Raw genomic sequence first — 27,613 nt, 5'->3', positions numbered from 1 at the left:
ATAGGAAGGTTTTGGGGCGGCGGGAGCTGGGTGCAGTGATTTGGGGAGTAGGGGGGCAGGTGAGCGCGAGGCACGCCGCGCAAGGCAGGGCTGCTGGGCTCTGTCTCCCTCTTCCGACCGCTTTCAGGGTTTTTCTTTTAACAAACGACAAGCGGTCCTGAGCCCGGGCCTGCAAACACAGGGCTTGAGCCGGCTGCTTGCATAAATCGGGCACGAGAGTTCATTTTCCATGAGCGAAACCGGCGCCGCAGGCGGTTGCGGGTGGGTTTTCTGCAGGTCCGACGCTCCAGCCTGGGGGAACGGGCTGGTCACAGTCATTTAAGATTTATTTTTTGCTTTCTCTGGGAGGCGTTTGGTAAAACCTTAATAAATGCAAGCTGATAAATTCGGCCTGCTCCTCATGAGCACGTCCACGCGATTCTCAGGGAAAGAAAGGCATTTTCTGCTGTTTTCTCTTTCCGTTATTACAGTGCACACAGCTGCTGCCACTAAACGGTTTTCTCTGCTGCGCAGAGCACGTTTCCTGGGAGGGTTTGGGCCATTTTTCAGCAGGTAGCGACGGCAGACGCGGGGGGCGGCGATGCACGGGCTCCCGGCTGCCCTGTTCCCAAGGCATTATCCTGCAAAGGCCTGGAAAACAGGAAAGGTAAAATAATCGTTGGCCCTGCAAGGAGATGCCGATGCTGGGGAAACGACGTGGATTTACTGCCATCCTGTGGGCACACAGCCCGGCCGGGCTGGGCATCCTCGCGTTGGAAACGTGGGCTGAGGACATAGTCGTCCGTGCCCTCCAAAACTGCTTTTTTCCCCCCATTGCAAATGTGTGCCATGACTCGGGGTGCTAAAACGCAAGGTGATGCCCGGAGGATCCCCCCCACCGCAGCAATTCAGTCCAAATTTCGGCGAACGAGCCAGCCCCGACGGCACTGCCAGAAATCACTGCACCTTACTCCGGACCTGCCCCGGCTGCCTGGGAAAAAAAGCTCAAAATAGGGGCTGGGAAGAAAATGATAGCGGTAGGTGGGTTTTCTTTTCTTCTGCTCAGAGGCCGAGTGGTGAGGAGGGAAAAAAAACCTATAAAATAACCTTTTTTTGGATTGCCTTAAAGCGCCAAGTCCGATTTCCCAGTCCGCCTTTTTGCCTCGCGCTGGGACCGGCCGTCGAGACCGGCCGCGCGCCACTTTGACGCAGCTTTATCGACATGTCACGTTAAAAGGATGAACGGGTCCGAGCAAGCCAGGCGTAAAATAGAAGCGGACAGCCGGGAAAGAGCGGGCGCCCGGCGGAGCGGGTCCGGGCGGCCGAAGAGGCTGGTTTTCACGAAGCCCGGCCTGCGGATGCACCGTTTTAGGGCGGCAAACGCAAAACACTCGGGTGCGTGACCCTCCTTTAAAAAAAAAAAAAAACGATCGATAGTTGCTGGCCCACGGACCAGTCCTGTAAAGTCCCCGTGGGTTTCAGGGAGCTTTTTGATTTATGCTGATGCTTTTCTGGGGCCTCCTAAATAACGTTAGGATCCGCTCGGTTCGTTGAGCTCTGGCTGGAAACGACGTTGCGGAGCAGGAGATGCCAAAGCGGTTCCCGATCGGCTAGCGGTCTTGGGCAAAACGGATGCAAAAAAAAAAAAAAAAAAAAAACCCAGGCTGCCCTGAAGCCAGAGCAAGTTGGTGCCTTGGGTTTGTTTTTTTTTTCTGTTTCCTATTTGTGCCCCGTGACGTGGTGCCGTTCCCGCTCCGCGGCTCGATCGACGCTGCCCCCAAACCGCGTTTTCCCCCCCTGCTCCCAGAGCCGCAGCGCTTTCGACGGCGGGAGTCGATAACGGCTCTCCGGGCGCGGGAGCCGCCGGCCGCTTCGCGCCGCCCCGGCCCCCGATTTCTGAGCGTTTCTGGGCAGCGAGAGGTAAGTTCTCTTATTGACCCTAAAACTCGCCTTGGAGACATGGATGCAGAAAGCCGCGCCGCCGACGGTTGCGTTGCGCTAGCAGATAACGTGTTGGTTCCTTGGAGGAAATGGCTTTTTCCCCTCGCCCTTATTTTATTTATTTGGTGCCTCTCCGGGTGCTTTGAGGATGCTTTTGTGGACTATAAGGGTGGCAGAGGCAGCGTGCTTTAATTTCCAGCAGTTTTTGCTGTTCCTTCTCGCTTCTCCCAGATTTCTCAGGTGCTTCCAGTCGTATTTTCCAGCAGTTCTGGTCCATGTCATGCTTGTGCTTGTACGCGACTTCTTGCAGGGGAAAAGCCCCTTCTAGGTTAAAAAAAGAAAAAAAAGAGCAAAAATCCCAAGCTGTGACTCAGGCCGGCCGTAATCAATCAGGGCTGCTCACCTCCGAGTGTGGATGAGGGATGCGGACGCGTCTCGCGGGGACGAGGGGTTTTGCCGGGGAGGAAGGCTCTGGGCACTGCGCGCCGGAGCAGCCTGCTCCTTTTTGCAGGTAATTTCCCCTGGGGAGAAAAGTGGGTTTATATCAGAAAATGGGTTATTTTTGCTGCCGGACTGAGCCGTTGCTGGCCAAGATGGGTTGCAAAAAAAAAAATTGCCCTTCTCAATACAGCCCCAGCTGGAGGGTTGTGTAAACCTCCGCCCATCATCGCGGTGTGCGGGAACCCCGACCTAAAATCCTCATCCGCGGTGAAGTTTTGGGGGGGCGTTCATGGCACTTCATCTATTACGCAGTACCACGTTGTTTCTAGAGTGCTTGCTGCGGAGTGCTGTTTTTTTTTTTTTCTGGGAGGAAAATGGGAAAAAGCAAGCGTGCTCTGTTTCTGGCCGCCTTCCTCCCTCGCAGCTCAGCCGCGTCCCTGCCGGGCGTCTCTGCGAGCAGCTCTCTTTTTGCTCACTTGGCCGTGTTTTGCCATTTCTCCCGCGGGCTTTTCCCACATCGGCGTCCTCAATTCTGCAGAATAGCCCCCTCGCCCGGGCGTTTGCTCCTAAAACGAGTTAGGTCCCACGTAGCTGCAGAGACCGTGGGGTACGGAGGCCAAGCGCAGGCGTGACAAGCCTGCGTCAGATGCTGGCTGGTTTTTTCGGTGGAGGTTTTAGCAGCTTTAACAGGCTATGCAAAGTCTAAAGCAGGCGAGCCCTGTTCCTTCTTGGTGGTGGACCTGTTTGCCACCAACTGGCCAAAATTTAAGGTAAGGAGCCCATGGGTGCCTTCAAACAGATATCGGGTTAAGGCTGCAGATTTTGCCCTGCGGGAAAATCCATCAATAATTTGGTGATCCAACCAGAGCCGACCTGGCCAGCCGTGGACCCCCTTCGCTTTATATTTTTAACCCGTTTGGGTTGAATTGTGATTTTTTTCCCCCTCCCTTCCCAAAGCAGACGGGAACCGAGAGGAAGTTGCCGCTCGCGCCAGCGGCCGAAAGGCGAGCGCGGGAGCCGGCTCTCCGGCAGCTCTCAAAGTGACTTTGGGCGGCATCGATCGGGCCGCCGGCAGCGGTAACCGTTCTCCTGCCCAAGTCAAGTGTGAAAGGCAACCGCCACCGGGCAGCTCGTTAGGCGCCTAATTAGCATCCGGGGCCCAACGCAAAGGGGAGAGACGGGAGAGAAAGCAGGCGACGGGAAGGAATTGCAAAATCCGCAATCCCGCATCTCCGCACCCGCGGTCCAGGACCGTCGCACGGGTCCCAGAAGAGAACAGCCCGGGATATTGATTTTGGTTTTTTCCCCCCACTCCTCACCCTCGGTGGTGGCGGCGCCGCTCGGCTCCCTCCCGGCGGCAGGACCGCGATGGAGGATGAGGACGCGATGAGCGAGCGGGCTCTCAGCAGCTCCCGGAGGCGATACGAGGATGAGGAAGGTGAGCGAAGGCCCCCGGCGCCGGGGCAGGGCTGCTCCTCGCTCTCGGAGCAGCTCGGCTCTCCAAAGCTCCCCGCCGGGGGTTTATTCTATTTATTTATTTATTTATTTTTAACTCCCTTCTCCAGATTACCACTCCATCTACATCGGCGTGCCGGTGCCCCGCGGCTACCGGAGGAAACGGCGCCGGCGCAGGTCGGCCTCGAGCCGGGACGGGCACAGCGGCAGCGAGCGGCCCTACGAGCGGCCCGACCGCTCCGACACGGACGACGGCGGCGGGCACCTCTGCTACGAGAGCGGCAACGACAACGCCAGCAGAACCAGTGAGTCCCCCCCGGCCGCGGCCCGCAGGAACGGCGTTCGGGCCGCCGAGCTGTGCAAGAGGCGTTTTGCAGCCAAATTGCAATGTTTTGCAGCCAAATTGCAACATCTTGCAGCCAAATTGCAGCCAGGGCAAACGCACTTCCGGGCGTCACACCTAGTTCCCGGCAGGATCTTACCTCGGGCTTTGGCCGGTCTCGTTAAATCTCCTTAGCAAAGATTAACATTTTGCACAGCAAAGTAGCCGTCAATCTCGCGTTTTCCCCGCCGTGTTTGGGTCTGCATAAAACAGACGGCGGAGCCGGGGCAGGCGGGCTCCGGGGCTTGCTTTTCCCTAAGGAGGCAAAGTTTTCATCCCCCTTATTTCGTAGAGGGTTTTATTTGCAGCGGGTGTTTCTCGCGGCTCGCTCCTGGTGCCAACAGGTTTCGGCAGCTCCCTGGGAAAAGCGTCCACGGGGCCAAGCGCCGGTTGGGAACCGAGCCCGGCAGCTCCTCGGAAAGGGTCAAATACGTGTTTCCTTCCTTTTGGCAGTTTTGAGCCGTTTCTCGCAGCCAGCTTGGAGAAACACCGTGCAAAGCATCGCCCCTCGGGGCAGCTTCCCCGCAGGAAAACTCCCGGCGTGCCTCGAGCGGGAGCTTTTTCCCAAAGGAAAAACCCCCACGTAGCCTCCTGGCCGTGCTTGGAGGAGAGACTGAGGGCGGCCTGGCTAAAATTGGGGGATTCAGGTGGAGGAGGAGGAAAAACAAAAAAAAAGAAGAAGGAAACAACCCCAAACCTGTCCTCTGGTTTCTCTCCTCCTTCCTCTCCCTCCCTCCCCTTCCTCGCTGCCTCCTTCCGGCCACACGTGCCCCAAAGCGCTCACCTCTCCTCCGCGCACCTCGTCCAATTTGGTAACTTCACGTCATGCCAGCCCAAGGGAGAGGAAAGTGCTTTATAGGCTCTATAATCTGCTCCTTAAGCCTGGGAGTTTAGCAAGCCTGAGTGGATAAAGGAGGAAAGTTTGGGGGGTTTTGCGCGGCGCAGCGAACGCTTGGTTTAGCCGGGAAGAAATGGGGGAAAAACTGGAAACGCTCGCAGGTAGGAGACTGTTGGGCGCCTGGTTGCCATCCTCTTCCTGATCGGAGGAGCGGGAGCGGGAGAAATCCTCCCTTTTTTTTTTTTTTTTTCTTTTTTTTTTTTCAGGCTTTGCTCCTTCCTAGCGAAAGCCGTTTTGCAACCCAGCTCGGGTTAGGCGCTTGCAAGGCCGCCCGCGCGCGCAAGCGGTGGCCGAAAGAAGCAGCCCGCCGGGAGAAAAGCGCGATCTGCCCGACAGAGAGCGAGCCTTTGGGCAAAAACCGCGGCTTTTTTTTTTTTTTTTCGCTTCTGCGGTGCCTGGGTGGCCCGAGCCCCCCGAGCCCGGGGGAGCCGGGCCGGAGGGTGCAAAAAACCCTGAAGCTGGGGCAAAGCTCGTCCCGAAAACGCGCAGCAGGGGGGACGAGCTCCGCCGGGTGTTCGGCCTCGGGCGGGTGGATAGGGGATGCGAGGGCTCGGCGCGCCTCAAAGAGGTGGGTGCGTAAATGACTGCAGCCGCTCCGTCCAATTACCCACGGAAGCGTAAGCTCTTTCCGATGTATAATTATCCTATATGAGCGCTAGTATTAACGCCGAGCTAATCCTGCAGCTCTGGAGGTCTTGGGCATGATTCGGAGCCACTGGGGCTTAAAGGACTGGCGTTTTAACGGGCGGGAATCGGCAATGGAGCAGCATTTTCCCGTTGTGAAACTTGTTTAAAACCTTGTTTGTCCTGCGTGTCTCCTCGGAAAGACGTTGCTGCTCAGTATATCCTCCCGAGTGAATAGCTGGTGCTTTCCGGGATGGAGCAAGGTGCCGTATTAAGTTTCCAAAAGGAGGCTGGGGGGGGGGGGAGGGACTGAGAGCTCTGCTGTAACCAGATCCCCGGCCAGGCTTTGCTTCCCAGGCATGGAAGGGTCCTCCAGGTGAATAAATCCCAAGAATTTGCCCCGGCGGCCGCCCGCCCTGGCCGCTCGCTGAAGTCCGGGCGCTGTTGGTTTAGCAAACGGCGCTTTGTTCGGATCAGCGAGCCCGGCGGGGAGACGAGGCAGCCGCGGGGCTGGCAAAGCCAAGAGGCCGCAGACGCACCGGCTTATGCCTTAAGCTGGGGGAGGAAGGCAAAAAACCCAACCAGCTCTTTTCTCGGCCTGCAAACCTCCAGGCGCGTAGCCCAGCTATTAAATTAGCAGAAATAGTAATAGTACGAGGTGCAGTAAAAGCTTGGCAACAGAGTTGTGGTCCTGGTGGTGGGGCTTAAAGTGCTGGAACGGTTGAGCAGGTTAAGCTACGTGCCTCGGACGTCCTCTTCTTTCGCGGACTCGGCTTCGTCTGGTTGGGCAGTAGGAGAAGGCAATATTCCCAGCTGCCGCAGCAGCTTTCGGTAGGCTCATGCACAGCGCTTTAATTAGCTCCTCGTGTGCTCTGTTGCCCGACTTTCTTCTTCCACCGTTTTGAGAGCGGTAGGTACCTGCAAGGTCGCATCCTGGGCTGCAAAAAGGAGGATCTGACGTTTTTCCTAGCTGGATTAAGTCTCTCCTTAGGAGACTGCTAAGAGCCAAGCTTTCATTACAAATGCGCTGTGCTCAAGGAGGCTGGCGTTTGCCTGCTTAACCACTTATCAGAATAAGGGGGAGCTCCCCCTTATTCTCCTAAGTGGGGAGAGGGGCAACAGTCTCAGCCACGAGATGACCGACCTGATGGCCTTCTACAATGGGATGACTGGCTGGGTAGATGAGGGCAGAGCAGTGGATGTTGTCTACCTTTAACTTCAGCAAGGCTTTTGACACCGTCTCCCATCACATCCTCATAGGCAAGCTCCGGAAGCACGGGCTGGATGAGTGGATGGTGAGGTGGAGTGAGACCTGGCTGGATGGCAGAGCTCGGAGGGTTGTGGTGAATGGCGCAGAGTCTAGTTGGAGGCCTGTAGCTAGCGGTGTCCCCCAGGGGTCAATACTGGGCCCAGTCTTGTTCAATGTATTCCTCGATGACCCGGATGAAGGGACAGAGTGCACCCTCAGCAAGTTTGATGATGATACTAAACTGGGGGGGAGAGGCTAACACACCAGAAGGCTGTGTTGCCATTGAGAGGGACCTGGACAGGCTGGAGAGGTGGGCGGAGAGGAACCTCCTGAAGTTCAACAAAGGCAAGTGCAAGGTCCTGCACCTAGGGAGGAATAATCCCATGCACCAGTACAGGCTGGGGGCTGACCTGCTGGAAAGCAGCTCTGCCGAGAAGGACCTGGGAGTGCTGGTGCTCAGCAAGGTCAGCATGAGCCAGCAGTGTGTCCTTGTGGCCAAGAAGGCCAATGGTATGCTGGGGTGCATTAGGCAGAGTGTTGGCAGCAGGTGGAGGGAGGTGATCCTGCCCCTCTCCTCAGCCCTGGGGAGGCCTCACCTGGAGTCCTGTGTCCAATTCTGGGCTCCCCAGTGCAAGAGAGACACGGCACTACTGGAGAGAGTCCAGCGGAGGGCTACAAAGATGATGAGGGGACTGGAGCACCTCTCCTATGAAGAAAGGCTGAGAGAGCTGGGCCTGTTCAGTCTGGAGAAGAGAAGATCTCGTCTTCTCATCGAGGAGATCTCATGAGACGATCTCATCAATGTCTACAAGTATCTGAAAGGAGGGTGTTGAGAGGATGGGGCCAGACTATTTTCAGTAGTGTCCAGCGACAGGACAAGAGGAAACAGGCACGAACTGCAACACAGGAAGATCCACCTGAACATGAAGACAAACTTCTTCACTGTGAGGGTGACTGAGCATTGGAACAGGTTGCCCAGAGAGGTAGTGGAGTCTCCTTCGCTGGAGAATTCGAAACCCGTCTGGATGTGATCCTGGGAAATATGCTCTAGAGGACCCTGCTTGAGCAGGGAGGTTGGACTAGATGATCTCCAGAGGTCCCTTCCAACCTCAACCATCCTGTGATTCTGTCCTAACCATTTTACTGTACCATTCTGCACAGAAACACTCTTTTTTGGGTAGAGCATGAGGCACATTGCCAGGTCCTGTGGGGAAAGTGTTTGTAAGTCATGCTCAGCCCCCGCTGTGGTTCCTCTGGCCTTCAGGAGGTTGGTGAAGAGCGTCGGGAGACTGAAACGCCCAGCGGAGAGCCAGAAGTGGTGCCGGGCTCCCCTCGCTAGCCTGAGCCAGGAGCCCCATTATTTGCAGCGAAAACCTGGAGCTGCGCGCCGAAATGGGGCATTTTCATAGGTCGCACCCATGTAAAACTCACTGCAAAGCTCCCACCGATGTAAGAGAGGCAACGGCTTCACCCAGAGAACCGAGCTAGTGGCTGTGCTCCCCAATTCCTGGCACGGACCTAATACCCATCGTTCCCGGCCTCCTTTCATCCCCACCACGGCCATCCCATGTCTCAACCCCTCTTCGTGGTGGGGAGTCCGAACCGGGTTGTAGTCTGTGGCTTTGCCGCTCCTCAGAGAGCCTCTTGTCTCTCAACGGGTTGCTACCTCAAACAGCTCATTGTGCTCAGATCCTCCTTCTTCACCCCAGGATGCGAAATAGCCTTGCAGGTCTGCCCTCCGCCTCCTTTCTGCCCCGCTGTGTGGGGTGGGACAGACCTGCCTAATCTCTCCGGGCCGAAAACGCCAAATTGCTTTTGCTCCTCCGAGGCACTAACCGTTTGGGGTATCTTTTTCCCATGCAGATGGACCACGAACCCAAACCGGCATGGGGAAAAAAAAAGCTAGTGGTCCCGTAGCTGGCGACGGGTGAAGATCTTGCATCTTCTCCCCCAAAATTTGTCCCAGCAAGACGCTGTCACCGTTGTCTTCTTGCATTTCCCGGTGCCACTGGGGGCGCGAGAAAGGAGGGAGCCGTCGCCGGAGGGGGACTCCATCCCCGCCGGGTTTGCACCGGGGCCGCTGCCCTAACGAAGCTCGTTTCTCCCTCCCCGCAGTGTCGCCGGCGGCCGAGCGCCTGCGCTACATCCTGGGCGAAGACGATGAGCCGCCCAACCCCACGCTCTTCACGGAGATGGACACGCTGCAGCGCGATGGCGAGGACATGGAGTGGAAGGAGTCGGCCAGGTGAGGGGCCGTGGCGGGCGATGCCAGAGCCGGCGCGGGAACCGGGGGACATCGATAGCTTTTGCCGTTTTTCCTTTTTCCCCTCCGCGTGCTTTCGCTGGTCGGGCAAACTAGGGCTTTAGCTTCTACTGTTCAAGCAATACTAACAAAAGCCCAGCCTCTATAAATCAAAGTCTAAGAGGACCCGCAAGTACCGTCCGCTTTATTGAATTATGAGCTTAGCCAAGGGAAAAAATCACAAATCCAAGTGAAATTTCTCTTCCTAGCCTCAGCTGCATAAGTGCCGTCAGCACTGGTTTTTGGGGGGGTGCTTTGGGAAGGGAGCCGCTCCAGCACTGGGGATGTAGATGGCTTTTTGAGCTCTGCTTTTTTACGCAGCTATGCATTCGTTCGTCCCTGCCCAGCGCCCAAAAAAGCATTCAGCTCTTTTTCCCAGCCTCGCCCCAGGTTTTGCTGTCAGCCTTTTGGGGATCTGGCAGGGACTCGGCCGGGTCTCGGAGGCCCAAAAATCCACCTGCGGCGCAATTTTCAGCCACAGGCTTGGAGGGAGGTTTCTCGATTCCCGGATTTCCGCTGTCCTGGACAAGCAGTTCAGCCTCTTTAGCTGCAGGAAAGCAACTCCTTGGCAGCACCAGCACTACCTGCGAATAAATCCCTTGGCATCCTGGAGCGGGAAAGTCGCCGAGCTGGAAATAAATGGTTTTGGGCAAAGAAATCCGAGTAGGAAGCTTCAGAGCCATCGTCCCAGCATGGGCGCTGGGGTCCCAGAGGATGCTAGGGCCAAACTGTCACTGAAATTTGTCTTGTGGGATGCTTTGATTTTTGTCCCTGGCGCGGGATGTTGCTGGAGAACACGGCATGAAGCTTTCTTGGGCTTTTTTAGTGAGGACTTTCAGCAGTTTCTGTTTGCACCAGTATTTTAACATACCCTTCTCCATCTCCCGGCCCGGGAGAGGGCACAGCCAGCCCACAACAGACCGTGTAATCCCAGCTCGCCATTCCCTCCGTCTGCAGCGATAGGAGCCAAAATCCAAGTTGTACCAGTTAAAAGTTGCAAGGTTAAGCCCTGCAAAAGGCTAAGCCGCGGAGCCTGCAAACCTCCCTTAAAGGAAAAACAACTCGCTTCCCAAAACCGGTGCCTCGCTGAGAGCTGCTGGCCTGTTCCTGGATGTCCTGCGTCACGTTTGGTTTTAAAAATTAAGGGATAGAGGCAGAAGAGCTTATCTGCAGGTGCAGAGCGAGCCAGCGAAGGGACGTGGGAACAGACAGGCCAAGTTGAAGCCCGAGCGTCGCTGAGAGGTTTAAAAGACGTTTGCAGCGCCCCAGGCTTTTGCGCTTTGCACAGAGCTGAAGATGCGGGTAGTTGTGGATGCGGGTCCTCGGTGAGGCTGGCTCCCTCTGGAAAACCTCCCAGATCTTGCGGGAGCAGGTTGAGGAGGGTCAAATCGTCATCGCCGATGACAGCAGCGGAGCTGAGGGGTTTCGCTCCTCTCTCCGACCCAGTGTCCTTGGAAGTGACGCTTTAAGCTTGCTTTTTTTTCCCTATTCCCATCAGGAATGATAAGAAAACAAAAACCATTGCAGGCTGAACGAATTGGGGTTTGCAATGCAGCCCGAAGGAGGGCAGTGCCAGGCGGGCACAAGCGAAGCCTTTTTCTCTCTTCCCCGTGCTGCTCTGTACCCATCCCCACAGCTTTTGCTGTTGTTGCAGGTGGATAAAGTTTGAGGAGAAGGTGGAAGAGGGAGGCGAGAGGTGGAGCAAGCCGCACGTGTCGACGCTGTCCTTGCACAGCCTGTTCGAGCTGCGGACGTGCCTGCAGACGGGGACGGTGCTGCTCGACTTGGACGGCTACTCCTTGCCCCAGATCATAGGTACGAGCCGGCGCGATGTCACCCCGCGTGCTGGAGGGCTGAGCACAGATTTAAATGCCGTTATGCGCAAATGTAAAACGGCTCGCACTGGAATAAGCAAAGAGGGGAAGCACGAGCTTGCTAAATCGGTCGGGTTTTAATTGCCGCGAGCGCGCGAGGTAGCTGGGAGCGGGGTGGAGGGTTTTGCGCCGGAGCCCGTCCCGCCACAGCCGCCGTTTTGCGCCCGCAGACGACGTCGTGGAGAAGCAGATAGAGGACGGGCTGCTCAAGCCCGAGCTGCGGGACAAGCTCAGCTACGTGCTCCTGCGGCGGCACCGCCACCAGACCAAGAAGCCCATCCACCGCTCCTTGGCCGACATCGGCAAGTCCGTCTCCTCCAACACGAGTGAGCCCTGGGTCTGCCCCGCGCGCGGGGCTCGAGTTTCTTTGCATCGAACCAGCCCTGGCGGAGGCAGATCCCGGGAGGAGGAGAAAGGGAAAGCCCGGGGTTTGCCTACGGGGCAGAGACGCCGAAAGCTTGGCCACCAGCAGGTCATCGGGAGCCGTCTGCAGGCAAATCCCGCCGGCGCGGCGGCCGGCCCTTCCTATTTTTGAGCCATTATAAAAGGGGATTTGTTTGCTAGCATTCGGGATTATGGCTTCGGGTTGAAGCGGAGGTCATTTGGTGGAGCCCCGGATCTGCTCCACCGCGGGTCCCACGGCAGCACCCGAGCCCTACGCCAGTGCCACCGCCGACGCGCGATGTTCCCATCCCAGGGTGTCCAAACGCCCGTCACCCATGTAGGAGGGAGGCTTTTGTGCTAAAATTTGCCCAGAAGCTCTCAAAATGGAGCTTGGCTCGTCATGTAATCCTGCTTTGGAGATGTTAGACCCTGTAGGTATGGGAGACGGGGGCATCTCTCCCACGTTGCCGGTGCCTTGTCGAGAGGACGGCGTCGCTTTGCGGTTGCAAATAGGGATGCGGCATTTGGCCTGAAGTTTGTTTTGTATTTTAAGTAATAGAGCATAGAATAAAGATAGAGTAAAAGAGCGTTGCTTGGGCCCGGCACGGTGCGTGCTCTTTCTACCCAGCCTCTGCCGAGGGCACATGTGGGTTAGCACAGGAAAACGTATTCATTGCAAATAGAAAAAACCACCATGCATGGGATAAAATCGCAAACCAGAGCAGGTGCAAAGGCAAATTGCCAGTGCACCAGTGCCGCAAAGCTCCCAGCAGCGCAGGGCAGCCGCTTTCCAGCCCGCGGCGGCTGTTCGCATCTCCTCTGAGCCCTCCTTTCCTGCAGCCCGCAGCCCCGTCCGGAGCCCGGCCGTCGGTGCCAGCTTCCACCGCTCCACCGAAGACCTGCGGATGCGGCAGAGCGCGAGCTACGGCCGCCTGCGTAAGCTGGGGACGCTCCGGGGTGGCTCTGAGAGGATCCTAATTGCAAGAGGAGAGAGAGTCGGGTTGCAATACAAAATGGGGGCGATTGCAATTGCAGCCTAATAGCGATGCGGCTCTGCTCTTTGGTAGCAATTAGAAACGATCCACCTTAACCAGGGGGTGACCTGGTTGTGCTTTCGGCATTAATTTCCTTATACCTGGTTTCCAAGACCAGCTGTATGTGCTGTTTTAATTGCACCGAAGTCATTTGCAGCACCAGATGCCCCATTTTTACGGAGCGCCGATGGTGCAAAACAGCGAGGGGACTGCATGCCCTCGGCGGCGTTGCGGGGAAGGGCCGATTCGCGACGCGTTTCCCTCACTGCCTCTGCCTCTTGTCCCCCGCAGGCCACGCGCAAAGTCGCAGCATGAATGACATCTCGGACGCGCCGAGCACGGACCAGGTAGGAACGCCAAAAGCCGGCCGCGGTGCGACGCGTCTCGCGATGCTTCCCACGCAACGGGAGCGACCCGCTGTCGCGTCCGCCGCAGCAAACCCTAAGGGTTTATGGGATGGTCTCTCCAAAAAGGAAAATACACTCGGTCCCTCGTCACTAAGGGGCTTGTATCGATCCTTGATAACTCACTGGTGCCGGTCCTAGAAACGATACCTGGGCTTGAGTCGGGACTGGCAAGGCACGAGCAGAATTAGGGATATACAGCAAGCATCCTGGTGCAGCAAAGCTCCCCGGGATAGGGAAAACATCCTTAAAATCTAGCGGTAGGGAAGGAAACGTGCTGGAAAGAGCTGCCTTTATGTGCGTGCGTGCAGATATCTTAAAAAACAGACTGTCCTTGGTACCGCCACTGTGGAGGAGAGGGCTTCCTCCTTGGAAACACTCTCTACTTTCCTATCTTTTTCAAGCTTTGGCATTCGATACAAAGCTGCGGGGGGGCGAGAACGTAAATGACGTACGAGGCACAGCTCCTGAAGCTGGCAAAGATGCCCATGGGAAGAAAAGCTGACTTTAAGCCCCCCCTCGAGGTTGCTTCGCTCCTGGAGCGTGCGGAGCACGTAGCTTTGAGGTGGTGCTCTCCGGGAGGGACGGGGCTGGGTTTGCCTAGCCAGGCGATAATCCACCCGGACGTCTCGCCGGGCCGCTCTGCCCGCCAGCGTCATCTCCGGCGGGCAGCAAACGCGGGTCCGAATTGGAACCGCAATGCAAAACCTGGAGAGAAACCCGCTGTTTTGCTAGCAGCGGGACGCTCGCGGGAAGCTCTCGCTTGGCCTTATGTCGCTCGCTGCCAAAAGGCAGCAGGTCCCTCCGGGTCTGCTCCGCTTGCCCATTGCCATCTAGCGGCTACGTCCGCGGGACCCTGCAGGGTCCCCAGCCGGAGGCGGCCTCACGGGCCGAGGGGGACCTTCGGGAGCCCGCGGCGGGGGCACGCGGGCCACGGCGGCCGGAGGGTTTCCGAGGCGCTTTCTGAAGTTAGAGCAGCGATAAAGCAAGCAGATTGCCCCCCTGAGGAAACCCGAATGTCTGACTCTGGCAGCAGGGTGCAGAGGGTTAATCCAAAAATATGCAAAGCATTCAGTACCTAAGAATGCTGCTTTTAATCGCCCTATTAGGCGCACTACAAAGGGACTTTTTAAGCGTAACAGGCAGCTTAGCGCTCTCTGTTAACTGCTGCTCTCCCTTATTCTGAGCTGAATGGGAGGAGCTGGTTTATTATTATTATTATTTTTTTTCCATTTGGGTTTAAAAGATTAGGAGACTAGGGAGCGCTTGCTGCCCAGCTCACATGCCTCCCCTCATGCTGGCGTATAGATTAGAATAACACCCTGCCTGGGTTTGCATTGAACCCCTTTGGACTAATAATGAAAGAGCCACAGGGGAGAAGAGTCCTGGGGCTGAATCCATGTGCAAGGCTTCCTCCTTCTGTTTTTTATTCCCGCTCTGAGGAAGAAACAGGGGCAATAAGCTACAAAATGTGAGCTCAAGCTCAGATTTTTCTGCAAGGCTGGAGATTGCCGCGTCCTTTTTTTTTTTTTTTTTTTGCTTAGACCCCAGCAAAGCGCCTTTTGCAGGTCGCTTGCTTGTGTTGGGAGCCCCCGAAGCACGTAATTTAAAGTTAATCTCGGGCTTAGTGGTGGAATAATGAGGAAACTCGGTGTTGGGAAGCCTCATGGTTTTATTCTTGGGTGTCCCTCCTGCATCCCTGCCTCTGGGAGTGCAGAAGAGCCACCTGGGTGAGAAGTTTTGGCACTTGGTGACTGCCGCTGTGCGGTTAGACAAAAATAATTTAGCTTTTGCATTCAGGGTGTAGAGCAACAAGCCATGAAAAATATCTTGGGGAAGGGAAGAGCCGGATTTCAGAGACTGCTCCCTTCCCAGCCTTGTCTTTCCAACAGCTGAAGAACAAGTTCATCAAGAAGATCCCCAAAGACGCCGAGGCCTCCAACGTGCTGGTGGGCGAGGTGGACTTCCTCGAGAAGCCCTTCGTGGCCTTCGTGCGCCTCCTCCAGGCCACGATGCTGGGTGGGGTGACGGAGGTGCCTGTCCCCACAAGGTGAGCCCAGCGAGAGCAACGGCCAAGCCCCAAAATGATGTTCTGGGGGTTGGGAACGCTGGAGGGTCTGGCGACTCCGGGGCTGGCGTTGGGTGGTGGTGCTCATGGTGGCTGGCGCAGGTTGCATCCAGCAGCTCTTCGTTCTTCCCAGGTTCCTCTTTATCCTCCTGGGCCCCGCGGGAAAAGCCAAGTCCTACAACGAGATCGGCAGAGCCATCGCGACCCTCCTGGTGGACGATGTGAGTAGATGCAGAGCCCTGCCCGACCGCTCACGTCCATCCTTGGCATTTCCCTTTGCTCAAAGCTTGCCCAGAAAAACATCAGTATTAATTCTGTGAGGAACTGCCGGGATGAATAAGCCTTAAGCACCACGGTAGCCTGCCCCCGGACCGCATCCCAGCTGACACCTCTCATCTCTTGATTCTCAGCTCTTCAGCGATGTCGCCTACAAAGCCCGCGACAGAGAAGACCTGATCGCTGGCATAGACGAGTTTCTGGATGAAGTGATCGTCCTGCCACCCGGCGAGTGGGATCCCACTATCCGGATAGAGCCGCCCAAGAAAGTGCCCTCGGCTGAAAAGAGGTGGGGTGGCTGGAGAGGCAGGCGAGAGTCCAAGGGCGACTCTTGGATTTCCTTCTGAGAATTGATTTGCCCTATTTTCCATTTTGGAGAAGATGGATGAGAAGAGCAGCTTCGGTTTCCCCTTGTCCTTCTGTGTAATCCCCAGAGCTTTTCCGCAGTCTCCACTCCATTTGGGCTCCTGGAGCCGATCTTGCTCTGCATCAACCCCTTGGCTTGGAGCAAACCCAGCCTCAACTCGCGATCTCTCCAAATTTGTCCCCAATACGCGAGTCCAACGCAGCCGGCATCTCTCCCACAGGAAATCGGTGTTCTCACTGAATGAAGCGGGGCAGATGAACGGCACAGTCGGCGGGGCGGCCGCTAGCGGCAGCGGAGGCGGTGGCGGCAGCGACGACGGAGAGATGCCCGAAGTGCATGAGATCGGGGAAGAGCTTGCGTGGACTGGCAGGTAAGCAGCAGCCTGGCCACCCAAAAAACGTAGAGGGGCTTTTGAGGCTCTTGTCACCCATCGTGGGTGATTGCCTGCCTTTCTGGTTTCTCCGCAGGTTTTGCGGCGGTCTCTATTTGGACATCAAGAGGAAGCTGCCCTGGTTCCCGAGTGATTTCTACGAGGGCTTTCATATCCAGTCCATCTCTGCCATCCTCTTCATTTACCTGGGCTGCATCACCAACGCCATCACGTTTGGGGGGCTGCTCGGAGATGCTACAGACAACTACCAGGTCGAGCCCAGTGAGAGGGGTGCGGATGGCCTGGTGCACACGGGAGGGCTCTCCTGGGGCAGGTTTTACCTCCCCCAAGAAATGTAAATCTTTGACACTAGGGATGCAAATCTGTCCCCAAGTGAGAGTAGCAACCCTGACCCTGATGGAGACACCTGGGACTGGGAAAACACATTTTGGAAGGCTTCCCTGTAACATGCTTTTGGCCAGGAACAAGAGCGTCATGGTCCCAAGTCATCCAATGTGGCTCCAGCCACAGGTGTCCTTAATTCCCCAGGGTTTGAGCTCTTGCCCGCCTTCTCTGTCCCCAGGGGGTCATGGAGAGCTTCCTCGGCACAGCCATGGCGGGCTCCATGTTCTGCCTCTTCGCTGGGCAGCCGCTCATCATCCTGAGCAGCACTGGGCCCATCCTCATCTTCGAGAAGCTGCTCTTTGACTTCAGCAAGTAGGTGCTGCGCAGTGGGTTGGGGTGGCCAACAATGTTGCGGGGCACCTTGTGATGTCCTGGGGCTTCTGGTGATGCCCAGGAAGCACCCAGCAATGTCCTGGGACACCTGGTGATGCTCTGGTGCCCCGGGGCACGCACATGGAGCATCCTCACTGGGATGCCCTCTCCTCGCGCCCGCTTTCAGAGGCAACGGCATCGACTACATGGAGTTTCGCCTCTGGATCGGCTTGCACTCTGCCCTGCAGTGCCTTATCCTGGTGGCCACGGACGCCAGCTTCATCATCAAGTACATCACGCGCTTCACGGAGGAAGGCTTCTCCACCCTCATCAGCTTCATCTTCATCTATGATGCCATCAAGAAGATGATCGGCGCCTTCAAGTACTACCCCATCAACTCAGACTTCAAGCCCGACTACGTGACCATGTACAAGTGCGAGTGCGTCGCACCCGACCCAGGTGAGTGCAAGGCGTCTCCTTCTCGGCAGGGGGAACGGGGCGACAAGACCTGTGTGCTAGTCCTCCTCCTCTTAGGGTAACTTTGGGTGAAACCTCTTGGTTTCCCCTCCATCCTCTGCGGCCGAGTACGTCAAATTGCCACCGATGCCAAAAAAGTGGCGCGGGGCTCACGCCGGCGAGAGTTTTTTTTCAGAAGCAGGACCATCTCTCCCCCATGGCACGCATCGGGGTGGCGGGCTTTTTCCCCCCTAAAGCAAAGCCCAACCTGGAGGCTGTCCCCTCGGAGAGAGCCGGAGGCTCGTCCTCATGTGGCCAGACCTGGAACGATAAAAAGGAAGGATGGAAAAGAGACTTTGCCATCATCGTTCCAGGCTGTTCCTCAAGAAAATATGCCTGTTCCCCAAGAAAACATGCCGGAGGGGTTCGGTCCTCTGCAGTGTCAGGGAAGGAGAGGACATTCTGGGATGTCTGAGCAGGCGCGGGAACCTCCGCGGACTGGTTTTCCCGTCTCCCTTAGTCCTTTGGGAGAAGGAGGAGTGATCAGGCTTTGAGCAGACAGTCCTTGTACAGCCCTCGCTGGCTTTGATCCAATTCCTACTACGACAAAAGGGAAAAAAACTGTAATCCCCAATTAAAGCAAGCCCTCGCTTGGGGGAGCTGAAGCTCTGCTTTTCCCGGAGCCGGGACGTGCCTTTCCCGGATAGCGGCTGGATCGAAGACGGCTGTAATCCGGACTCGTGCCCGTGCCGAAAGCACAGCGTTTTGTCACTGATATCCGGGCTTGCTCTCAGATACACGCGCTAAGTGATCAAGGATTCAAATTGTCCAGCCCAGATGCTCACGCGACCGCCTGGAATTGAGAAGGGAAAGGAAACCTTTGTTTTTGGGATGATACCAACGTTTTCTCTCGGCTGATGTAGTTAATAAGCACGGATCCTAACAATTTTTGGAAACAGCTGTAGCTGGAGGAGGCAGAGAGGTGCAAGGATAAAACGCTCTCCCTAGAAACACATCCAAGACCTGGCTTGTGGCACGACATAAACCCGGGAGTACGTCGTTGCGGGATGCGTTCTCACCCACTGCCACAAAAATAACATTTTGGCCCTTATTTGGGTTTTTGCGTCTCGATTCCTGCTGCTCAGCAACGATAAGCAATAATTCCTGCCTCCATGGGGCCGAATAACCACATCGCTTCATGCTGCAAAAGCCACCCGCGAGCGTGCGCCCTCGCTCTCGCTGCTCCCGGCATCTGCCGCACCGGTGTCGGAGCGGGATTTTTTTCCCCCCTTTAGCTATTGCGAGCTTGCGTTTATTCCCCCCCTACGTCCTTTTTTTTTCCCCCCTTATTTTTATTACTTTAGTTCTGATTTTTGATTATTATAACTGATTTGTACCATATTTGTCTCTGCTGCACACACCAATTTGGGCCGATTTCAATCTCAAGTGAGTATCGCCTTCTGAATATTAAGATTGTTTAGTATTTGGTACTCTTCCCCCCTCGGGGGAATTTCGTTGTTATTTTTTTCGCGCATTCCACTTTTATCTCTGCTCCGATAGAAATGTCTGTGTAGAGCATCCTAAAATTCGTTGAGTCGGGCGTGGAGCGGTTTCGAGGTAGAAAGCACGGAATAGGGTGCGATTTTTGGAAAAGCTAAAGGTTATCAAAAGAAAACAGTGTGGTTTCGCCCCAGAAGCTCCGATTCCAACCCCGCAATCACTTCTCCTTCGTTAATTCTCCACCGGGGGAAAAGGACGTGGCAGGTCGGGGCAGCCGGACGCCACCCAAATTCCCAGCCTGCCTGCGGGAAGCGCCGGACGGGGGCCGCGATGCCCGCGGAGCATCGGAAGACGGGCCGGCGGGAGGGTGCTCCCGAGCCGCGAAGACCCCAGCGAAGCCGGTTTTGAGGGGGTTTCCTTTTTTTTTTCCGGGGGGGGGGATGGAGGGGTGAGAAGCCAAGATGGTCAAAAACCGCACGTCTCGTCCGGGCGTTGCTCTCTGAAAAGGAAGGGCTGCTTTTTTAATTTTCCCCCTCTTCTTTCTCCCTCTTCCACTGGTTTCAAAGGCGGGTGCCGGCGTGGACCGGGATGCTCTCGCCGGCGGGAGCGGGCGCGCGGGACTGCCCTGCGAGCTGCTGCAGCCTTGCCCCCAGCACACCGGCAAAAGCAGCCCGAAACGGGGAAAAGCAGCCCGAAACGGGGAACAACGGCCCCGCGGGGTGGGATTAATCAGGGAGAAGTGGCTGTGGGGTTCGAAACGGGGCTGGCCACCCAGCTTCCCCCCCACCTCACCCCCCCCGAACGCGCGACAGCCCCCTCCGGTCGCCAGCCCTTAATAACAGCCCGCTTTTCCGCAGCGAACGCGACGTTGTTCGATGCTTCAGCGCCGGTGGCACCGAACACCACTAACGTTTCTGTGGTGAGTGGCTCTGGGGGAATTTGGGCGAAGGAAGGCAGATTTGGGGGATTTTCCCACGGTGCGGGGGGGGGGCACCTGCTGGGGTCACCCTATGCCGTAAGCACCGGCCGTGGTTGCTTTTTGGCGGCTGCTCCCCGCCACAAACGACCGTTTGCTAACGTGCTGCGAGTGCTGAAAATGCTCGTTTGACTTTTTGGCTTTTTCTCGCCAGTACAATGCTATTAACATAACAGCTCTGGACTGGACCCAGCTGAGCAAGAAGGAGTGCCTGAAATACGGCGGCAGCCTCGTGGGGAAATCCTGCAAATTCGTGCCGGACCTGGCCCTCATGTCCTTCATCCTCTTCTTCGGCACCTACTCCATGACCCTGACGCTGAAAAAGTTCAAGTTCAGCCGCTATTTTCCCACCAAGGTAAGAAAAGGGCCACGGGTTTCCGTCTCCACCGGGAAAACCCATCCTCGCGGCTGCAGGAGAAACCGGAGCCGTCGGGCTCTTTGCTGGGTGCAAGGAGCTAAGTGGAAAAGGATCGGTACTTCTGTTTGCTGCCTGGTGGTTTATCTTCCCTGCTAGAAAAGGCGACTTTTGGCATTGGTATCAATGAGGACTGGCATTGGTATCAACTAGGGAAATCTTCCCTGAGGTTTCAGCCGGCAATTCGCTTCTTGCATGCTGTGTAACACATCACCTTGAGGCTTAGAAGAAGGAAAAAAAAAACCTGCTTGCTCGTTGTATCTGGGTTTTGGAGCCTTTAGCACGTGCCGCTCGCAGCGAGGACAGCTGGAAACCTTAAGGACACGAGTGCAAACCGGGAGCCTTGCTGCGGTCCGGGCTCCCCGCGCGCGTCACCGTGCAAAAACCCAGCTCGCGCTGGGTGCAAAAACCTGGCCCACAGGCCGGCGTGCCGCGATGCCTCGTGCCCTCCGTAACGTGCCTTTCCCCTCCGCTTCCCCCTCTGCCTCCAGGTCAGGGCCTTCATTGCCGATTTTTCCATTGTCTTCTCCATCCTGTTCTTCTGCGGCGTAGACGCCTGCTTTGGACTGGACACCCCTAAGCTGCACATCCCCAGTATCATCAAGGTTGGGATGCGGCGGGCCGGCCGCTCTGCCCTCTTCTCCTGCCGCGGCGCTTTCTTCCAGCTCCTTCCCGCAGCCGGCCGGCGCGCGCCGCCTCGCCGAGCACCCTGGGGCAGGCGCCCAAGGGGACGGGGGAAAATCACCCCGAATTTTGCAAAGCCCTCGAGCGGGCTAGGTCCCGGCGTGCGCCCGCCGTGAGCATCCTCGTGCGGCGCCGGCCCAGGGTGCTCAGTATCGCTCTTCGGCCGCCTTCCTGCTCTGCCGCGCTGGCGAAACGGTGCTTTTCTTCGTTTCTGGGGGACTGTTCTAATTCTGTGACTTTTCTTCCTTTTCCTCCCCCCCCTTTTTTTTCCCCCACCTTCTTTTCCTTCCTTTCTCTCGCTCGCTACAGCTGCGCAAGCTTATTAGCGATTTCTCTATCTTTATGTCCATACTAATGTTTGTGGGGCTGGATGTGCTTTTTGGACTGAACACCCCAAAGCTCCAAGTGCCTACTGACTTTAAGGTAAAAGCAAATAAATCCCTTTCTGGCAGTTTTGCCGAAAAAACGTCGCTATCCTAATCACGGGTATAGCTGTTGCTCACTCTTAATCGGCGTGGGGGAAACATCTCGGCCCGAACGAGCTTCCAAGGGACATTTTGGATGAAGGCAGGCTGATGTAGATGCTGGGGATGGTTGTATCAAGCTCCTGGGCTGCGTTTAGGGGCTTGGGGGTAAAACCGTCCCGGCTCAGCAGCTCCGTTCGCTTCCCACCGTGCCGGCGCGGGACGCTGCTGCGGGATGCTGGGGTTCATCTCAGCAGCTTCCCCCAATTGCGACGCCTGGGTTTATTCCCGGGTTTTGCCCCGTTCCCCGCGACACGGCGGGCAGGAGGCGGCGTGCCAAAGTCCTCCGCTCTCTCTCTCTCTCCCCAGCCCACCCGGCTGGACCGCGGCTGGTTCGTGTTTCCCTTTGGCAAGAACCCGTGGTGGGTGTACCTGGCGAGCGCGCTGCCGGCCTTGCTCGTCACCATCCTCATCTTCATGGACCAGCAGATCACGGCCGTCATCGTCAACAGGAAAGAGCACAAGCTGCGGGTGAGCATCGCGCCGGGGAGGGGGAAAGATTTCCCGGGGTGGCGGGACGCCCCGAGGACACTGACCCGCTGTCTTGCAGAAAGCGGCGGGCTACCACCTGGACCTCTTCTGGGTGGGCATCCTCATGGCCGTGTGCTCCTTCATGGGGCTGCCCTGGTACGTGGCGGCCACCGTCATCTCCATCGCCCACATCGACAGCCTGAAGATGGAGACGGAGACCAGCGCCCCGGGCGAGCAGCCGCAGTTCCTGGGTGTGAGGTGAGGAAGGGCCGGCCGCACTCTTCCTCGGCGCGCCGGTGGGACCGGCCCAGAGGAGGTCCAGGCTGCGTTTCCAGCCGCGGCGGCTCGAGCGGGTCTGCCCGGTTGGTGCCGCCGAGCGGGCACGGCCTCATCCTGCATCCCTCTCTGTTGGCAGGGAGCAGAGGGTGACGGGCATCATCGTCTTCGTGCTGACGGGCATTTCCGTCTTTCTGGCCCCCATCCTGAAGGTAAAACCTCCCCCTTGCCCTGCTGCCCTCGCTGGAGAAATTTAGGGAGGGGGAAGTGGGAATTTAGGTGAAATCACAGCCCAAGGTTGATATGTCCTTTGCAAATTCCCGGCGTTTCTCCGTGCCTGCAGTACATCCCCATGCCGGTGCTGTACGGCGTCTTCCTCTACATGGGCGTCGCGTCGCTCAACGGCATCCAGGTGAGCCGTCCCCCGGGGAGAAACCCCAAATTCCCCGTACCGGCTGCTGGGGAGGCTTTTCCCGCGGCGGGCGAGACAGGAGCCGGCTGCGGCGGGCTGTCCCCCGGCGCGGGCTGTCCCCCGGCTGATGCCCACCTCGGCCCCGCCACAGTTCTGGGACCGCTGCAAGCTCTTCCTCATGCCGGCCAAGCACCAGCCCGACTACGTGTTCCTGCGGCACGTGCCGCTGCGGCGCATCCACCTCTTCACCCTGGTGCAGATCGTCTGCCTGGCCGTGCTCTGGATCCTCAAGTCCACCGTGGCGGCTATCATCTTCCCCGTGATGGTAAGGCCCCCGCGTGCCTCCGAGACGCTGTGCCGGAGGCACCGTCTCCTTCACCTCTCCTCTTCCCGCCTAGATTTTGGCCCTGATCCTCGTGCGGAAGCTGCTGGACTTTGTCTTTTCCCAACACGACCTGGCCTGGATCGATAACATCATCCCCGAGAAGGAGAAGAAGAAGGAGGACGACAAGAAGAAGAAGAAGAAGGGCAACAAGGGCGACAGCAGCAGCGACGAAGAGGTGTGCGCGCCACGGCTGGGGGGGCTCGCGGGCTCCTTGCCCTGCTGGGCTTTGCAGGGGTTTTTTTGCGGGGGGGGGTCAAACCTACCAAACCAAAACGTGGGAAGCACGGCGCTTTCTCGGCTTTGGGAGCCTGGGACTCGGTCCGCGGAGGCATTCCTGCGCTCACGTAGGGTTGCTGGCTTTAGGGAGCGAGCAATGCTTAGGTGCTGGCAGCAGAGGGGGGGGCACGGCCAAAGCATCCTGAAACGCTCAGGCTGAGCCGAAAAAAATCCCAGCAAGAGCAAAAGACCGGGGCGGGGGGAGAGCGGGGAGAGCCCCGTGCATCAGGGCAAGGCCCCGCGCGGCTGCAGGGTGCTGCTAACCGGTGAGAGCCGCTGCCGCAGCGTCTTCCCAGGGAAAATCTGTGCGAGGAGGGCGAAGGGTTCGTCGGAGCAGAGGATGGGCCGGGATTTGCGCTCGGAGGAAGGCGAAGCCGCCTCATCCTCGGGCGCCCGCCGCTCCCGGAAGGAGATGCTCTGACCCGAGGCATCCGGCACCCCAGGGAGCTCCGGGCACCCGGGAGCTTTTCGCCTCCCCGGAGGAGCGATGCTTTGGGAGAGGCTGGCGGCGGTCAGGGTTTCTCAGGCTTCCGCGGGCAGCGTTTCACGTCCGTCCGTCTGTCCATCCCCTTTAGGAGAGAGGTCCTGCACCTGGACCTTTGCGTTCGGATTCCTCTCCCAACAGTTCAGACCTGGATCGCAGGTAATGGGGCACGAAAACCAGGGGCTCGAAACCCCGGCGCCCGCTCACCCATCCCGACGGGGTGGCGAGGGACCCGAGCCGGCGTCATTTTGGGCCTCAGGTGCTGGATGCTTCACCTTCCTCCTCCTCCTCCTCAGTATTACGCTGCACCTGAAGATTTCCTGCCCGTCGTCTCCTGCCTTTAACTACTCCCGAAACCCCGTCTGCGCCGTGCCCCAGGTGAAGATAGAGATGGAGTCGGACTACGAAGACACCGACACGGAGAAGCAGCCTCGGGACATGGGCAGCGAGACCACGCTATAGTCCTGCACAGCCCTTCCTCGGCTGTTTTTATATATATATATCGATATCTATATATTCATATATATATATAAAGCAATTTGGGCTTATTTTTCTACGGGACGGACTGAGGAGACCTGCGGCCCCAGAGGCCCCGTTTCTCCGGTAGTTTTTAGCGTAACGAGCTAGACGCGCTGTTGACTTTCCTCCCTTTCTGCTGGGCGAAAGCGTCGCCGCCGGCTTCGGAACGAGGCTGAAAACGTGGAAAATGGTACTTTTGGACCCGGCGGGCGGCCGGACCCGGAGCCGCTGCTGGGCTGGAGAAGCTGGAGGTAGCGCAGGGCAGGAGCCCCGGGCCGTGGCCGAAAGCGCCGCGGGCCGCGCTGGCGGGGGGGTTCGGGAGCAGCCCGGCTGCGCGTGGGAATGGCCGGTGACGGGCACCGCGCTGGGGGTCACGGCGGCGAGGAGGATTTCGGGGCGACGGCAGGGTTGCCCGGCCGAGGGAGGGAGCGTCTGCCGCTCCATCCCGCAAAATCTCAGCGCGGCTCTCGCTGCCTGTGCTTCTGCAAGGGCCGGGGGGATGCTCCGGGGGCCGGCAGGATGGCCAAGGAGCTGGAGCGGCGCTCCGGGCCCGGGGAAGGGGAAGGGGAAGGGAGGGAAGGATGGAGGGAGGAAAGAGAGCAGGAGCAGCAGCCTCAGGGGGGAAAAGCGGTTCCAGTTTAACGCTGTTGCCGCTTGAGGGCAACAGCAGCCCTGCTGTGAGCGGCTCGGAGCAAGACGGGAGCAGGGAATGGGGAGAGGTTTCTGCAGGGAAAGAGGAATGATTCTTGCAGGGAATTGGGAATGGTTTCTGCAGGGAAAGAGGAATGATTCTTGCAGGGAATTGGCAATGGTTTCTGCAGGGCTCCAAAGGCCTCTAGCGCGCCGTGCCTTCCCAGCCCCTTTGCAAGGGGATTTGCACCCGGTTTAGCTCCCGAATCCCAGTTACATGCACATGGTTTCACAGCAAGCGGCTCGAGCCAGGGAGCAGCCAGCAAACGTGTCCCCAACACACACTTTGGAGCTGATTTCCTACCTGGATGGGCTGGGGGTGGTCGGCTTTGAAGAGCCCAGGTGCTTTCAGGCTCCCCTCCAAGGAGCAGCTGACGCCCAACAGCTGAAGCACAGAGCCTGCTCCATCGGCATTTTTGGCTCTTCCCTCCAGCCGCTGCCACCGCGTCCCCCTGGAGAGGCAGGTAAGGGAGCAGGTTAGGAGCGGCTGCCAGCACCACGCGCTGGTCGGCTCTCGTCGCTCTTTCCAGCGGCAGCCGGGAGGCTCTGGAAGGGCTTTTTCCTTCCCCGGGCTGAGCCCAGAACGCCTGCAGGTTGCAATTTAGAAAAGCTGGTCCTAGGCAGCCCTCTCGGAGTGGGTTTTTTTTTTTTTTCCCCCCACCCATTTCTCTTTGCTAGATGTAGTTCTCTTGCTCTATTTCGAGGCCTCGCAGATCCCCCTTTCCCCCACGCACAGGCTGAAACAGCCTATTTATACGAGCAGCACTCTGTGCTCCAACCAGCCGTACGGGGCTTTCGGGGACGCAAGTTAAATGTTGCAACCGGGCTGAACCTGCGAGCAGAACGGACCCCAGTTCTCTGTAAATAGTCGCGAAAAGGCAAACGAGACAATTTGAATACAGTTTCCTATTTATAGCAATTCTTCTGGTTCGAGTACCCCCCCCCCCCCACGTACCGGGGAAGCACGGCCAGGTTAATAAACCAGTATTACTCCAGCTGACACTTAAGCAAGAGCCACTTAGCTTTACGTTAACAACTATTTGAACTTGAACGCCTCGTGTATTTTCTAGTGTTTTGTACCGATCTCGTGTGTGGTAGCTGATGTGCAGTACAGGTAGGCTTTATGATTTTTTTTTAATTGCTTTTGAAGGAGTTCACTCGCTTTATCCGGTATGTCAGGTCTGCTCTACAGCACCCGTGGAAAGGCTTGGTGGGCTCTTGTAGATGTTTCATAGAGCACAGCTTGTTTCAACTGAATTTGTGATTTTTTTTTTTTTTTTTGCAGTTTCACATGTGGTTTCTACTTTTTTTTGTATAAGACAGCACCGGAGCGTAACAAACTTGCAGCCTCTGTTACAGTACCACTTTAGCCATTTTTGTATTTGTCATTACTACACCCCAATAAATCTCATTTAAATTATTCTCAGCTCTTAGTGTGTTTCTGGCCCAAGCCAAGTCTTCTAACCCCAGACTTCTTTCCAAGTTGCTCCTTGCTTTGTGTTATCCCCTCTGCTACAGGAAGGAGCAATGAATTTTGCTAGTGGGGTTAGCAGTGACTCAACTGTGGCTCCAACTAGGGCATGAGAGCAGTGCTTTAAGTTCAAAACAAACATTTTTGTTCACAGAAAAGCAGTATCAGGCTCCCAGCAGACATGCAGCTGCATGCTTTTCTCCCAGGTGTTATCTATGCACCCATCTCCTCCAGGAAGAAGCCAAGATACACTTCAGCGCACCAGAGTAATGCTGCACACAAGTTTTTTCAGGCTTCTGGAGGCATTGCCCCCAGGTAAGGTTAACTTTAAGTGGATAATCATAGCTTGCAGCACTGGTATGGTGGAGGAAGGTAAGTTTACACTCAGTGTTATCATTTTCTTCTTGCACAGCTATGGCAGCTGTTAGGGAACAAAGGGAAAAATTTTAGAGGCTGAACAAAATGTCCAGCCATTAAACTCAAAGGCTTCTTACTTCCAAGGTGAGTGAACAGCATGTAGCATTTGTGCCTTGCTGAAGTCAAGGGAAAAGCCAGACTGGCCCCTGTGCCAAGGGAGCTAATAGTGCTAATGCCAAAGTAACCCATTAGCTGGGGGCAGCTCTCCTTTTCTGAGGGCAGCACCAACTCCAACAGCAGTCTAGCTTGCTTGGAAATAATTCTAGGACACAAGTAAGGGTTTTTTTCCCCCCCCCTCCTCATACTTTATTCAGTGTTAGTGAATTATCCAGGCTAAGTACTTGCATGCTTTACAATCTAGTCCAGGAAAACTTCACTAACTGCCCCCTCTTGTTCTTTGGTTTGGGGGGGAGGGAAAGGAGGGGGTTTAAAAGTCACCATCCAACTAGCAAATACCAGCTTAGCTGCATACTAGAAGAACATGTTACACCTGATCTGCCAGTGCTCAGGGACCTGGACAGGCTGAGAAGGGGCATATGGCTTGTTTCAAGTAACTTGTTCTACAAAACAGCTTAACTCAAACTAAACAGCTGAGTTGAGTAAAAGAGTTCAGAGCAAGTCAAATGCGAGCAGTCAGCCTAGACTGGGCATTTGTGAGAACAGAACCATGAAGGCCAGTTTGGCACTGTGGAGCAGTACTCTGCCTCACATAGGATTGCTAGCACCATGTTAAGCTCCTGCAGGAGCTGCACACCCAGAATCCAGACTGCTCCCTAGTGCCTGCGAGAGAGGTGCAGGCTACAGGTTTGACTTCTTAGAGAAGAGCTAGCTTAAACAAAGCAGCTTTGCTAGAAGTCATTACACACCGCATGAGTAGGCCAGGAGTTTAGAT

At 56.7% G+C, this 27,613-nt stretch overlaps 1 protein-coding gene across 1 annotated transcript; it reads left to right on the top strand.

The window, feature by feature from the left end:
- Positions 1–1,302: 1,302 nt before the first annotated feature.
- Positions 1,303–27,512, top strand: SLC4A5 (solute carrier family 4 member 5). The gene is made up of 26 exons (XM_068920954.1): positions 1,303–1,374; positions 3,723–3,799; positions 3,927–4,121; positions 9,085–9,214; positions 10,926–11,086; positions 11,316–11,471; positions 12,370–12,465; positions 12,855–12,910; positions 14,860–15,017; positions 15,169–15,256; positions 15,446–15,600; positions 15,899–16,048; positions 16,146–16,320; positions 16,632–16,765; positions 16,953–17,224; positions 19,579–19,640; positions 19,852–20,052; positions 21,106–21,219; positions 21,630–21,791; positions 21,871–22,049; positions 22,207–22,279; positions 22,411–22,479; positions 22,631–22,804; positions 22,878–23,039; positions 23,716–23,783; positions 23,921–27,512. Exons 2-26 carry the CDS (start codon positions 3,730–3,732, stop codon positions 24,084–24,086), a joined length of 3,426 nt encoding a protein of 1,141 aa, XP_068777055.1. The 5' UTR covers positions 1,303–1,374; positions 3,723–3,729; the 3' UTR covers positions 24,087–27,512.
- Positions 27,513–27,613: the final 101 nt, after the last annotated feature.

This window comes from Struthio camelus, chromosome 27 (genome assembly GCF_040807025.1).
Source record: "Struthio camelus isolate bStrCam1 chromosome 27, bStrCam1.hap1, whole genome shotgun sequence".
Taxonomy (NCBI): Eukaryota; Metazoa; Chordata; class Aves; order Struthioniformes; family Struthionidae; genus Struthio; species Struthio camelus.
The sequence above is the reverse complement of the archived record's forward strand: the minus strand, read 5'-3'. Positions and strand labels throughout refer to the sequence as shown.

Coding starts and splice junctions, on each gene's coding strand:
- SLC4A5 (XM_068920954.1), top strand. CDS start 3,730: ATGGAGGATGAGGACGCGATGAGCGAGCGGGCTCTCAGCAGCTCCCGG. Junction 12,911..14,859: donor ACGCGCCGAGCACGGACCAG/GTAGGAACGCCA, acceptor TCTTTCCAACAG/CTGAAGAACAAGTTCATCAA. Junction 19,641..19,851: donor ACACCACTAACGTTTCTGTG/GTGAGTGGCTCT, acceptor TTTTCTCGCCAG/TACAATGCTATTAACATAAC.